Source organism: Uloborus diversus, chromosome 1 (assembly GCF_026930045.1).
Source record: "Uloborus diversus isolate 005 chromosome 1, Udiv.v.3.1, whole genome shotgun sequence".
Taxonomy (NCBI): Eukaryota; Metazoa; Arthropoda; class Arachnida; order Araneae; family Uloboridae; genus Uloborus; species Uloborus diversus.
In genome coordinates, this window is record NC_072731.1 from 161,994,599 (window position 1) to 162,010,075 (window position 15,477).

The following is a 15,477-nucleotide window of genomic DNA, read 5'->3' on the forward strand; positions in this document are numbered from 1 at the left end:
CACAGTCAAGTTTTTCTCTGCACGTTAAACATTACCGAAACACATTATCAAATTATTATGCTGTGGCGCGAGTTTCATTGTTGAAACATGCCAACATGCGGGTTATTCGATCATCGGCTATTATTTATATGAGGATATAAGGGCCTTACTCGTTACCAGTCGCAACCAGGGCTGTGAGTCGGAGTCAGACTGATTTTGGGGAAAGGAGTCGGAGTAGTTCAAAAACATGTCGACTCCGACTCTAACTCCGAGTGTATTTTTTTTTCGTTAATTTTCACTGAATTTCCTTGCATTAAAAAAAAAAAAAAAAAAAAAAAAAACTGATTACCTATTAATTTGATTACATGTATAAAGACCTACTAATAAGAAAATAACTCATTGTGTCAACCAGCTGGCTTGATTGTTTATCGAACTTTCTGTAACAGCTACCTACGCTGTTTCCTACTTTGCTTATATTTTAACTTTATTTAACAGAGAGCAATTGTCAGCAAAGTTTTATTGCCTAACATTTTCTAAGTAATCACTTCAAATGGAAATAATAATATATTTTTTTACCTTGATCTCAGTTATAAAATAGTAAAAGAAACATATGTATCGCTTGAGCAAGTCGGGAAACTTCTGAAAGTGCTTGGTAAATTCAAATAAGTGTTGGTATGAAAGCGCAAATCCAAAAGATCCGATAAAATATAAATATTTTTTTTAGTCAAAAGACTTTATTTAAGAAAGCTTGGTTATCACTAAAAAGTACAAAATAAAATCAGTACATGATTTATTGGTTATAACCCTCAATAATTTGTAGTTAATCCTTAAATCTTCATATTAAGGTTAATTCTAAAGCTACCAATAAAATTGAAATTGAAAATTGAGGTAAGAAATGTAGGAATAGTAAAAGCTATTCGTACAAAGCTGTATACCGTACCGCCGCATTTTGTGTGAAATGGTGCTCCAGACGTACATGTACCCGAGCAATATAGTGCAATATTTTCGTTGAAATTTTCAAGATGAAATTGAAGATTTATTATTGGGGAAATTTTTCAGAATTAAAGGATTTCAATTTTTATGAACCCTAAAATTAAGTTAAGGTGTCACTCACCAGATGGGTGTCGCCCGGTAGGGGGAGGTGACCGCCCCCTCTCAAGAAAACTTAGCAAAAAAGTTTTTTTTTTCTCTCAAGTTACAGATTTGAAAAATTGAAAGCACAGGATGTGATCAACATCAATTTGTTAAACATTAAAGGGGAGCAAATTAATCCTTTTCATTTTTTTTAAAAATGGGATTTTTAAGTAATCTCACTTTAGGAATCACAACTATTAGATAATTTGATTTTCAAATTGAATTTCTAACGTTGTATGCATCTTAGGTTTACAATAAAATACAAGGCTAAAATTTCATAAAAAGGAATTAATATTTCAATCTTTGTTTAGGGGTTTTTCCTCTTCCCATGAGGTGACGGGGGGGGGGGGGGGGGGGAATTGAAAAAAAAAAATAAATGAAAAACCGGAGTCGGAGTTGGAGTCGAACGTTTTAAAATCCAGGAGTTGGATTCAGAATCGGCCATTTTTCTTCCGACTCCGCAGCCCTGGTCGGTCGCAACACAGACTTTGCGACGGCAACGCCTAAGTTCAGTGGAAAGAAGAAAAATAATACGTTCCACTCGGGCCAGTGAGGAGTCGAAATTTTCTGTTTTTAGTCACTCCTGCGCAAAGCTTGTACTAATACGTGCAGCATCTGAGCACAATATCATATCCTTCACTCCTTCACCTAAGGCCCCTATATAGCGGCTCTACCTCCAACCGATCCTTCGGTACCTTTACAGAACACCGGCGTAGTCCTAAAAGTTGATTATACCTTATTGTGCAACAATATACTTTTCTATCGTTATCAAATCACAGGAAAAACCACGGTACGCAGCGACAGTCCTGAACAACATTTATTTTAGTGAATTATGTAGAGCCCTGTAAATATCATTTATAAATGCTTTCGCTCTGTTAGTCGTAATTTCACCTTACATAGAATAAGAAAATGTGAAAATTTTGAAACAAAATTTTATCCAAAGCAATTAAACAGCTCAAAATATTTAAATTTTTAAGACAACTTTAAAATTCTAGGTAAGTGGTTTTCTGCGAGTTTAGTAATCTTAAGCTGAATTTTGGTTCGCATAGCTGAATTTTATGTTCGTTAGCAAAATTTTTATATATTTCTAAAATTTGAAAATTACCGAATTAACAAATATATATAAAATATTTTGCCAATGCCTTAAAATTCATTTTAAAATGTCATCTTTTTGTTCGATCATAAAAATTGTGGTGTTACTTTTTCAAAATCATACGGTATAACTTTGATATACCCCCCAAAAATTACGCGCCAAATCTGGCACTCCCTACGAACTTTTTAGGGTTGCTGTTTCTTATTTTGGTGTCGCCAATTTAGGTTTTTTCAGCTTTTAGGTTTTTGCTGTTGCATAATTTAGTATTTTCTTGTATTTTGTACAATTTTTTGAGTGATTTTTTTTTTTTTGAAAGTTTTGGGGCAACAATTTTTGGATTTCATATATGTTTTAGCGCCCTTTCATTCATTCGCCATTTCTTTGTGAAGTGATCAAGCAGATTCTGACTTGCTGTATTTTGCCGCAAATCTGGTTGTATTTTCCAATTATATATTTTTTCTATTAATTATTTTTATCTTTTAGCTTTCAACATGCCTACTGTATATAGTGTTGTTGAAAACCAGGTATTTTGCGCCAACGCCAAAAACAGGTATTTTGCTTTGCGAGGAAAAAAAGTCGCCAAATTTCCGATTTGGGGGGGGGGGGGGGGGTATATCAAAGTAGTTCCAATCATACTTACTTAACTTTACTTCAGAGGTAATTTTGATAATCTAAGCATAAAATTGGCTTTATTTTTCATTGAAAGAAGTATTAAAGCAGTGGCGATGCATACCAACCGATGCTTTTTCAAAATAAGTTTTCGATCGAAACTTTTAATCTCATCGTCAAACGTTAAATGGAATCAAATTTCATTTATTGTCTTCGTATCTCCGTGTTCATACGGGATTACTCTCGCATCTCTATCTGCATTTATACGAAGTACGGGATTTCTCCCGCATCCCTATGTACTATGTTAATAATTAGAGAAATAGGCTAACATTTTGACTGCTATCAAATTTATAGCCCCGGAAGTGTAGGTGCTAATTTTTGTACCACTTTTGCAATGTTGATAAAGTAACAAAATCAGCAAAAAGTTAATTACAACAACGTGAATGTAAAAATGAAAGTTAAACGTGAGAAAACGGGAAATTTAAATATTGACGTGGCTAAATTTGAGCAGATTATTGGCATTGACGATCGCATAAGTAACCTAACCAGGAAACATCACGATCAAGGAAATTCAAAAAAATTCCAAATTGGTGGCATTCGAAAGAGCATTGGAAAACATGTTTATGGCACTGAAACTACGTGCCCTCGTGACCACGTTATCGAAATATGATGTCTTAAAAATTGCCGAAATTTTTAGTAAAGTCGCCAAATTTAGCGAGTTTTGTTCAGAAATGGAAGGTACGGCGCGAATTCAACATCTGCATCTGACAAGACATTTCACTTCCATATTTGGTCACTGTTCCCGGATACTAACGTGCAACTGTATAGGGGAAAACGCCACAGCCCGAAATATTTTTTTTTATTTTACTGTAAAAACAATGGAATATTTTGTTATTCTTAAGACTGTCTGTTAAAAAACTGATGTTTAAAACTTTTATGCTTCTGCGGGTGAAATATTTCCACTGAAAGAGTTTATTCGATGATGAAACTGTTTTGAAAAAAATATGATAATCGTAGAGAAACGGTAAACACACTTTAAAGTCTTTTTTTTTTTTGAAAAGTCGTAAATCTGAAGTCTTCAACAGTATCTAAATACGAAGAAAACAACATTTTTAAAGATTTCAAACCATGTTCTCAAATTAAAAAAAAACGATTTCTGTCAGTTATTTCCAGTGTGTTTTTCGTTATGTATATCGTTTTCAAGTTATGTGTAAACCCTCTAACAAGTCAAATAAAAAAAAAAAAAACTGTATTGATTTTTATTTTGCTCATATTTGAATTCCCATTTAACGTGAAACATAATTGGTAAAAGTGACTTCAGTATTTTTAAAAATGACTAAATAACATGCAATATGATGTGCATTTACGTTATAGCGACTTTCAGTTGCAGTGACAGACTTTTTCGAACTACAGGGGTTGTTGTAATGAACGTCGACTATAAAATTTTTGATAAGAATCTGTTATGAAGTAATTTTCGACATCGTTAGTTTTGCTGTGCAAATTTTTGACATTTACTATCCGTTGTTTTCTTTTTTTAAATTATTATTTTTTTCGATTTTAAATTAAACATTTTCGCTAGCAGTGGTCAGACAATAAAACTTCATGAATGATAATAACTTTTGAAAAAATAAATAAGAGCTGGGATACTACAATCCATGATCATGTTCTTTCAACATCAAAAACTATCCATTTTATTTTCAATATATAAGCTTTAATAAGCATGTTTTTTTTACTTATTCATATTAATTCTCGTACATAATTATTAACTTACTTACAACACATTTCATTACAAGAGTACAAACTTAAATTAGTTAAGTAAAACACACTTGAAATGCACTTAAATTCTGAAATGCATTATTATCACGATTACAAAGTTAAATCCTACGTTCAATTTCGTTATAAAGTTGTAGCTCCTCTGGATAAAGCTCACTAGTTTCCATTTCACGGGCTTCATAGTTACTTTTTAATTTTACCCACACAAGTAAAGGGTTAATTCGAAACATCGTTTACGCGCTTTGCAGATGACCAGAAATGGAAATGAGAGTCTTGCTAAACGCAGGCGATGAAATCACGTGGTATTTTCCATTTCTTGCCAAGTCTTTAAATTTGGCGAATTTTCGTAAGATTTCGACAGACTTTGACCCCCCATATCTCAAAAACAAAAGGACGAGGGCACACAATATTTGGGTCAAAATTTTTTCTAAAGATACTCTTTCGAATGCGACCATTTTTAACTTTTTTCATGATTACTGAACTCGTGATGTTTCCTGGTAAGTATCGAAAATCGGGGAAGTTATCATAACGTGGAATGTGCCAAATTGGCAAAAACATTCCATTGCTAAAAATTGTGGTTGGTTTTTGAACTTGTTTGCTTCATTTTAATGAAACTTTTATTGTTTAATAATGACTTGATATACTTATTTGACTGATTATTTTACCCTTTTAAGGCTTAATCTTAATTATATGGCGGATTATTTTTCATTTTACTGGTACTTTTCGTCTTGATTAAAGACTTCTCTTGTTTGAAATTTAAAAGCAAAAATTTTAGACTTCAATTTTTTGATACAATTTGACAAGCTGATAATCGCTTAATTTTGACTAGTTTTTTAGCAAAAAATTTGAAAACGCGCAAGGTATTCGACGCTCAGAAATATCTCCAACTCTTACGTATTTTACGAGTGATATAAAAGAGACATTTTGAGATTTTACTGTAGTCGCCAAATTTTGCACAATAATTGCTAATCGTTTCATTTCCGCTCCGGCGAAACAGAAGTACATTTAGTGTTTACTTTTTGGAGTCAAAAATTTTGCCACGAGTTTCAGTTATCGAAATCTTAGCAGGTTTTAAAAACTTTGTTCATAGGAATCATCACAACGTGAAAAGGGCTAAAAATACAAATGTCAACCAAATGATGAATAACCAAAATTTCAATGTTGTCCATCCCCATAACAGTTATTTGTTTGCTGGCGCTAAAAAATAGTCACCAAGAATAGAATGTATGCACAGAATGCTTTTTACCGCGGGCAGTCAGCAACGGATTTCAGAAGGTTTGCGCTTTCCCAAAATCATAAATTAAAACTGTTTCATTAATCATTTTTTAAGAGACTTCTCTAAAAGACAAATAGTTTTTTTTACTGTTATTTAAAAAGACAATAAAACAATCAAAGCAAATTTGAAAAAAAAAAAAAAAAAAAACATTTTTATTTTACAAAAGATGTAATACTGCAGGCAGAGGCCAGATCGGCATAATACATTCAAATCACTGGCTTCGAATTTAAGGGACCGTAATGTCGCGATTCGTCCATTAATTTTCTTTGATGGAATCAACAATTAACATTAAAAAAAAATATCTGCCCAAAAGAGTCATTTCGATCCAAGAAGCTATCTGCAAAGCAATAGATTTCTTTTTAGCTAATAAAAATGAAAAATGAAAGAAATCACATGGTAATATCTGAGAAAACCCATAATAAAAATGGAAAAGGCATGTAGTATTAAAATACTATCTCAACCGTATCATGGCTTTAAGATCAAATCAGCAATTGCTTTGAAATTTGTCAATAAATGGTTTCTAAATTTTTCAATAATACTTATATGTTATGAAGTTATAATTTTCTTAATTACATGATATTTCATAGTTTTAAGATAAAATTAGTTATAAAAATCATATGAGATATGATTTTTTTGATAATCTTGCCCTCGTGCTAAAATCATTCTGACAATTTTTCGAATTAAAACCACTTACTTTATATCATCTCGGTGAATTTATATTTAGTATTTAACTGTTTTGAAATAAAAATATTTTCGCCCACATTCAACGTATAAATCTTACTACTATTATATATGCGAAAGTTTGTCTGGATGTATGGATGTTTGTTACTCTTTCACGCAAAAACTACTGAACGGATTTTGATGAAACTTGGCAATAATATAGCTTATGCATCAGAATAACTTATGCATCATAGGGTAGTTTTCGTCCCGTTATGGGGGGCAACCCCCCTAGGGGGGCAATAAAATACAATTTTCGTGTAAATTCTCTAATATAGGGATGAAAAAATACTTGCACATATTTACATTATATGTCCATCGAAAGCTCTGATTTTTCTGCTGAAGATGGCACCTGTTCGAAATTTCTAAGTAGAATAAAAAACGAGTTATGAGCTTTTTAGTTCCATGTTCGAAGGCTTTCCTCAACTCAATACAGTATTTAGTGTATCATCTCAACTCCCTGTCGATAGCGACAATTGTTGTATTGTTGACTTTCTTTGCTTTTCGTGATTGCTCAAGTCAAATCTTGAAGTAAGATTTTTGCACAAGATTGGCAAATAATACATGATTTGGCTGATGATTTTCCATTTAAACGGAACATTAATGTAATTAATGGTTTTTATTATTATTTATGCTGATTGAACACTTACTCATTATTCAATATCCAGCAGATTGCCAAAATTTTTGTTGTTTTTGAAGCCGAAGACTACGTCATAATGTTTCTCAGCTTTCACCATGTAAACAAAATATCGCCAATCAAAGAATCTTTAAAAAACTTTTTTTACTGTGTTAAATAATCCAGCATCTAAATTAGCGAAATCCATAAACAGCGCAAAAACTTCCATTAATTTTCCTTTTTGCACAATTTCAAACAATCGCCAAATTTTACTACTTATTTTGGAAACATTTCGGATGAAACTCTTTAGCGCCATTTTATGGTGACCAAAAGTATCTCAGCATCTAGCGATAATATCTCTGTAACGAAAATTAATATCATATCGTTTTACAAAGTAAGGAAAGAAGGGGGGGGGGGGGGCATCATCGAAGGTATCCCAAAACGATTCCCGCAAATTCGGTAAAATCGCACCAAGAGCCCACAATGATTGAAATTTCCCAAAATAACTAAAGCAAGTATACGGGGATTACGAGCGCGGCTACATTTTTTTCAAAAACTTCGTACTTCAATAGCCATACAGAGAAAGTTTTAGACTCCATGTTAAAAAAAAGTATCAACAGATTAATCTTTTTAACCATGAGAAGATTAATTTCATGTTTTGGAAATTTATTTATGCTTAAATATAGTGCTTTCGTTTCTAAATCAATACTGTTTTGTTCTTTATACTTGTTGCTATTTTAGTTTTATGGGAAAGGAAGAAACTCGATTTTTAATCACGTCAAAAAGATGTGTTTTAAATTCTTTCACTTAAAACAGAAAACAAAAGCAAGTAACGATTTTTTCTCATAATTATTACTGACCCAGGCAACGTCGGGTATTTTTGCTAGTGCATAATATTTATGTACTTAAAGTAGATTAATTTGCTTTAAAAGATCATAAAAAAATCATCATGGAAATCTGGTTATGAAAAATTGTATTGGAGAGAGGGGGGAGTTGTGATTGTCTAGTTCCAGAGCCCTCTCCAAAAACTAATTTTGTATCTGCCCTCGCCGACAGTGATGTTTGTAAGAACACCGTCAAGAAATACCACTAAAACTCACTAAATTAAGGTTTAAAATGCACCAAAAAAGCACCTCTGAAAGTGACGTATAAATAATACCTAACTTGCATCGGCTTTTTAAACATATCGAGTTTGAAAATTAACTCGTGACTTAAGAGATATGCAAGAGAGTAGTGACAACTCTTCTATCAAATAACCACCTTCTATGTTTCCTTTCTAAAATTTTTTTTTACTTATTATTTTCCCAAATATTACATTTGAAAAGCGGAAGAATGCTTCTTGACAAAACGTTTTTAATGTCATTTCATAAATGACCAATGATAAGACAAGAAACAATGCATAAAAATTTAGAGAAAGTAGTTTTTTTTAAATTTTCAGTTATACTTTAAAGTCTCTTCTTTCCTTTTATTTAAAACATTTTTTTACTAAACATTAATATATTTAAGAAATTAAAAATTTCGTAATTATAATTAAGAAATTAAAAGATTTAAAAAATTAAGAAATCAAACTAAATGAAAGCATTAAATTAAGATTAATTAAATGCTTTCTCTCCGTTTTCTAGATACAAAACCAGGAATGAAGCTCCTTATTTTTCTAATAGTTATTTTAGTAGGAGGAATCGTTCGTTCGCAGAAAATATCTCTGGGAGGATGCTCTGATTCTCTTATAACGAAAGCGCCGTTCGAACTAAAAAAGGTATGTATACAAGACTTGATGCACATTTTCGGTGTTAAATGTCAATAGAATATCTTCTAAATGTTGGAAGTGAAAGCGCTGAGTAATGCAGTTCTTGTCTGGTTTTCCATTCCGAGCTTCTGAAACTCGGAAGGTTTTTGATCCAGCTAGGCTACATTATCAGATACGATCGTTTGGCATCCAACATTATTTGGTCGGTTCGAATGAAACGTCCGAATAGACCGAGGTTTATGACTAACTTTCACCACAACCTAAATCAATCGTATGTAAATATTTACACTTATAATAGCTTAAACTTATATTCGTATGTAAATATTAAAACATTTATATTATACACCAGTGGTGTAGTCAGGGGGAGGGGACATAGGGGACGGCTTCGATCTAATCTTTTATTTTCACCTAACGTCGCCTTACTATTTTTATATTTCAACTCAGAGGTCCCAAAATTTTTGATTTCATTAATTTATGCTTGTTTATTTGTCCCCTACTTTTTGTTTCCTCTAGGACTTCGCCACAGATTAAAACAGTTTTGGGCCATTTCATAGTATTTTGTCCAGTTGTAGAGTCCGCAACATGACACTTTCTTTTTTCAGAACTGATTTACTCTTTGATTAGCACAGTGTTTTATTTTAAGTTTATGTGTTGGTAGGATTAACTCGGAATAAAATTTTGTGTTAAAGAAACAGTAAACTAAATAGTTATGGCAAAAAAAGTGTCATGTTGCGAACTCTACATTTGGACAAAATACTGTGAATTGGCTCTACAACTTTCTGTGTATTCTCACATTGTAAATGCTTTTGTTTAATGTTTGACTCCCTTCCCGCGTCCCCCCCCCCCCCCAAAACAAAATATGTATCAGAACGACCAAAAGTGAACAATTAACATAAAGGTAGTTTCTCATTGCACAATTTTACAACGTGAAAGTTCGCATTGCTACCGATAATATTTTTAAGCAATGCGAAATTATGAGTTTGAATGGGGGGGGGGGGGTGTCTTTGTGCCAACAAGGGTGAGTTTCTGCCACGAAGATTGTGACTTAACTATAAGAGGTAAGATGCTGTCTGTATTTGAGATGGAAGGATGAAATGTACTGCACTCTGGTTTACCTTTCACGTAAGTTAATTTTACCTCCATGTTTTGATATTGGTTCATATGATGTGGCACAATCTCACCCCATTTTGCACAAACTCACCCCATCTGACGGTACTGTACATGCGCCTTACACACACTCACATACGCACAGTCGTCATACCAAAACTTGTTGTTAAAGCAGGTCCTGATCTATAATTTTGCCCCCCCCCCTGCAAAAAATAAGCAAGGCCCCTAACTGCCTACTGGATTTCTGCGCCACTGAGAGCCACGGGCCACTTTAGTACAGTGAGCCCCTCCGCACTGCGGGGTCTCCGGACCTGTTCGAGGATGATCAAAAGCGACATTGTGGTTGCCCCAAATGTTTGCAAGTGACGGAGAAATTCAAGTAAAAGTTCAAGGATGACGAAAAATGGAATTTATTTGGAAAGTTAGGTTGGGTGAAAATTTTCTCGTGAATACAATACTTTCTTCACTTCAAACAAGAAAGCAAAAAAAAAAAAAAAAAAATATTGTCCCCACAATGCTCAGTGCTTCACATCAGCCAGCAGAGAGAGAAAAAGAGAGAGAGAGAGAGAAATGTGTGTTTCTTCTAGGACTACTATACGACATTTAGATTTTCAAAACCAAACAGAAATGAAATATCATTGTCTGTTTTCTTATCTCTTTGATCAAATGCATCTTATGAATGATTTTAAGCAGTTTACGAGTAATGATTACTTTTAAATTTGAACGTTATTACTGTTTTTTTATTTTACAGCTCACAGGCTTATGGTATGAAATAGAAAAATATCCAAAGTACTTTGGCGCAAGATTCATGTGCGTTAAAGTTGAACTGACCGACTATGGTGATAATGTTACAATTAATTGGACAGGTGTCAATGAAAGGTAGGTAGTATATGTGAAACGAAAACTGGATTTAAAGGTATTTTTTTCACTACACGCTCATACACATATATACATAAATTTTTTCCAGTATATTCAATGGTATAAGTACACGGGCTACGAGAAAGCGTTAAACTCTGCTACTCTGCATCATCACGAGCAGTTACGTAAACATTCAGTAATTTCAGTATTGATCCAAGATACATTTACCTTAATGGAAACATTTATGAAGAAAAAAGCATCTAAATTAATGCCCCAGAAAGCGAACAATAGATTCAAAATCAGAAAGAGCGTAAGATAAAAGGACACACAATTTCATCTCAACTGCTCTATGCTGTACTTCAAGAAATGTTAATGAAACTAAATTGGAAGGAGAAAGGTATAAAAAAGATAGTGAATTCATAAATAATTCGAGGTTTGCAGATGGCATTGTTTTGTTTTTGCCTCGTTTGAATAGCAGCAAGAAATATATCTTTAGAATCACGGTATGTATGGTTGTGCTATGGATGTACAGGAGGTCGCTTCCATCGGTACCCTGGGTGTGATTTCCTCTCTTTGTGCTGTAAATACTTTTTGCGCTGTGTTGTCTATCAATAAAAATTTTGAAAAATTGTCGCAGTTATTAAATGGAGCAGAGCACGGCGCATATTGCGCTCTCCTCTTACAATTGCAGGAGCGAATGCTCCCGATTGAAATTGGACTTGAACTTGCTTCTGGAACTAAAGAAAGGAAGCAAGCTCATCCGATTGAAAATGAACTCCAGAAGATAATATTTCTATTAAATTATTTCATTTCTCCACCGAAGATCACTAGTGTTTTAAGGATGCTTTAGAAACGACTTGCAGTTACACTTATCTGGCACACGCAATTACGATGAATAAAAACTCACTCAACACTCTCAACTTTCTTACATTGCTTGAACAATGTACTGGTTACAATGAAGTATGATTTATAAGATTCTGATCATATTGATATCTTTTAAAAATATCACTTCTTCCTATATCATCTTCCTCTTATATCATTTGATAGTTTTATGATATGGAAATATAATGGACATTCATTTGCTTAGGTCCGGAGAAACAGTTTGTTTGAATGGAAACGCTACGGTTCCTAATGAAAAAGATGCTTCGAAAATCAATGTGAAGTACGCTGACAGTAAGTAAAATAAAGAGCTTCACTCCCCCCCCCCCAAGCATAGAAGCATATGGATCATTCTCCAGAAAACGTAACTTTTGAGCACAAATATTTTTCAATTTCGAAACCTTATGTTTTCTTTGCATTCTTACATGAAAGTTTATTATTATTAATTATTTTACTCATTAAAAAAAAATAAACATAGTAGAAAAAATAATAAACGCCTTGTTCACGGAAATAAAAAAAAGAAAAAAAAAGAACTTTTAATGCTTGAAAATCGAAGCCAATTTAATATCAAAGTACAGTAAACTCCCGATTATCGGTGGTCGGATTATCCACGAGTCCTTTCACATTTTTTTTTGAAACTTGTGATTGTGTTGTTGTTCGCTTTTAGATTTTACATACATTTTATATTCAATGTTAGTAGATGCAATGTAGCAAGGTTTTTAGTTATAATTTGAATGAATGTGTGAGCGTCATTAATATTTTTTATCCATTGCATACACTAAGTATCGTTTTTTACCGATTTTTCGGATTATCCGTGGTTTCGCTTATCCTCGGTTACCGTGCCACCCTATTCCGCGGATAATCGGGAGTTTACTGTAGTAATTTTGTTAATTGTGCAAACAATAAGCTATTTTAATGATTAGTGGGAGTTTAATATTAAGCTCTCTTAATTAAAATACGGCTTAGTTAGTAATTTTCCTTTTAGTTCAAATGTGGGTTAAAAATAGTACAGTGAAACCTCCGAATAGCGGACAGTCAAGGGACCAGAAGTTTTGTCCGTTATTGGGAGGTGTCCGCTATTAGGAGGAACTACTTAATTTGCCTTTTTCAAAATGGGCTGTTGTTCCCTTTGTAGAACACAATCGAAACAATTACGAAAGATTTACTACATTTTACGTCAAGTGTAACTAATCTGTTTTTTCTTAATAAAGGTATACTGACAGCACACACTTGTCTTAAAAAGCATTTAATCAATCAAAGTAATCAGTTAAAACAGTTTGACATCTCTTTTTTGCATTACCAACCGCGGCGATTCGGCGGAGCAACCCCCCCTCACCCCCACACACTTTTTATGGTTAATTTATTTATTTTATCTCGAGTATCATTATTGCATGATTGACAGTTGGCAATATGACCTTGAATATGGGCAAATCTTTTTCATGTCTAAAAATTGAACAACCCAATGAAACCACGGCGCCATAAAGCCGACTACTACCGGCGCCGGTCTTCTCAATTGCATTTCCCGAGAGCCCCAGTTAGAAAAAGCGCCCAGTTTCCTCTTTTTTATCTTAACTTTTGAATAGTTATTGTGTACAAAAATCATTAAAATCTTAAGAAAAACGTACGTTAATTGTTAGACTGACATCAGTTTTCACTTATCTGCTTCAATACTCTCAAAACTAGCCGTTACAAAATTATGACTTTTTTTTTCTTTTTCATTTTTTGCTGCCCGTAACAAGTACCATGCTTTTTAGTTCTTTTTTTTTCTGTCCCCAACTTTTAAGCCCCAATCGCTGCCTCTGCCCATTGCCACCCTTTTAATTCCAAGAAACAGTGATAAGGAAATGACGGGGGGGGGGGGGATATCAGTTGGGGAGGATGAAAAGCTTTGTAAGTTACTAAGATATTCTGTGAAAAGAAAAAAACCCAGAAGTGCTACGTTCGCAAGGAAAATTTTTTGTGAAATAACTGTCCGTTATTCGGAGTGTCCGTTATTCAGAGTGAATTACATGGAATGGCCTATATTGAGGGACTGGGACTTGCAAAAATGTCCGTTAATTAGAGGTGTCCGTTATTCGGGAGTGTCCGTTAAGGGAGGTTTCACTGTATTTAGTAAATTTAAGAAGTACTGGCAATTTATAATTTTGGTAGATTGCCTAATATTGATGTATTTCTATTGTGTGACATGTTTAATTATCCTACTAAAACAAACTAAAACACAATATTAAACAAGTAAATATACTTAAACAATAAGTATTTGAGACACTTGTGAAAGGTATAATAAATAAATAAGTATATACTTTTAAGTAAAAGAAACATAAACAGTCACACCAGGTGTGTGACATGCCACAGAGGTAAGAATTCACATGTTGTGAACCAAAATATAGTAAAATAAAAATAATTATTAAAAAATTGTTGGCAGATTTAAATAGATATATTTTTGATGAAATTAAAAAACATTGTTAAATGAATTGTTCCTTAAGGTTTTTACAGTAAAAGGTGTGTGACAGAAAAGCTAGAGTTTGAAAAATGACCCATATAGGGTACGCCAAAAAATACGAAAGTTCAAAAATTATTTAGCAACAGTGCTAAAAAAGTGAGTTTACTCATCTAATTCATGTGTTTACAGTTTTTACCTAATACAAAATTTTTCGCGTGCCTCAAACCCCCTAATTTTCGAATTTTGTAGATTTCTTTTTTAGCTTTCTTCTTTGAAAATATATGTTCAAAACATCTAATTTTGAAGCAATAATGACAAAAAGGGTCCGCTTCTGATCTTAGTTAAGTGTTCAAAATATTGGTCTTGTAATTTTTTTTTCCATCGAGTGCTGGTCCCTCTAATTTAAAAATTTTGTCAATGCTATTTAGCTTTTCTTTCTTAAATGTAAATATTCCTTGAACACATTATATTTTTTTAACGGCAAAGGACGCTATTTCTTCAGGGGTGCCCACCCTCTTCAGAGCAAGAGCGAATGCCCCTTAAATATCACAAAGACCCCCCCCCCAAGCAAGAGCCGCCTCCAAAAAGAGAAAAATACCGCTTAACCCCCCTAAATATTTCAATAGCGCGGTCTACGCCACCCCTGTTTTCTTATCTTAATTAAGGGTAAAATATCTTGGCGTGTCCAAAAAATTTTTTTTACAAGGTGTACCAGCCCATAATTTTTGAATTTTTGTCAAAATTTTCGGGTTTCCTTTTTTTAATGTTAACATGTGTTCGAACCATCACGCAGAATACATTTGAATAGCTTCTTGTTATTCCAATCATTCCGACAGCAGAATTTTTTTCAGCAGTCTGAGACACTAATTAAAAGTTCAAAATAGTCTGCAAGGTAAACTAGCTTCAGTTTAGTCATAACACTTATTATAAATCATCACCAAGGAATACTTGAAAATAAAATGCAAAATTTAAAAATCACGAGTTAAAGTGTCAAAAAACTTCTAAAAAATAAATTAAAAAGACTAAGGTGCGGATTTGTAAACTTTGCATTTAACGCATGGTAAACAATCAAAGAAATCATATGAAATTCTTTTAAATTTTGGGCTGATAACAGACATTTAAGATGCCTGTAGTATGGAATGCCGTATTTATAGATCTAAGTTGTTTCTAAAAATTTTCGAATGTTTTCGTACCCTGGTGGAGCATAATAAAGGCTCTCACGATAACTGTATTAAAAACAATAGCATTA

At 33.2% G+C, this 15,477-nt stretch overlaps 1 protein-coding gene across 1 annotated transcript in view; it reads left to right on the top strand.

The window, feature by feature from the left end:
• LOC129216687 (52 kDa repressor of the inhibitor of the protein kinase-like) overlaps nt 1-15,477 on the top strand; it is a 42,593-nt gene that overhangs the window by 20,447 nt on the left and 6,669 nt on the right. The window contains exons 3-4 of the mRNA XM_054850905.1: nt 10,803-10,930; nt 11,997-12,082. Coding sequence (XP_054706880.1) covers nt 10,803-10,930; nt 11,997-12,082 — 214 coding nt within the window. The remainder of the gene's footprint in view (nt 1-10,802; nt 10,931-11,996; nt 12,083-15,477) is intronic.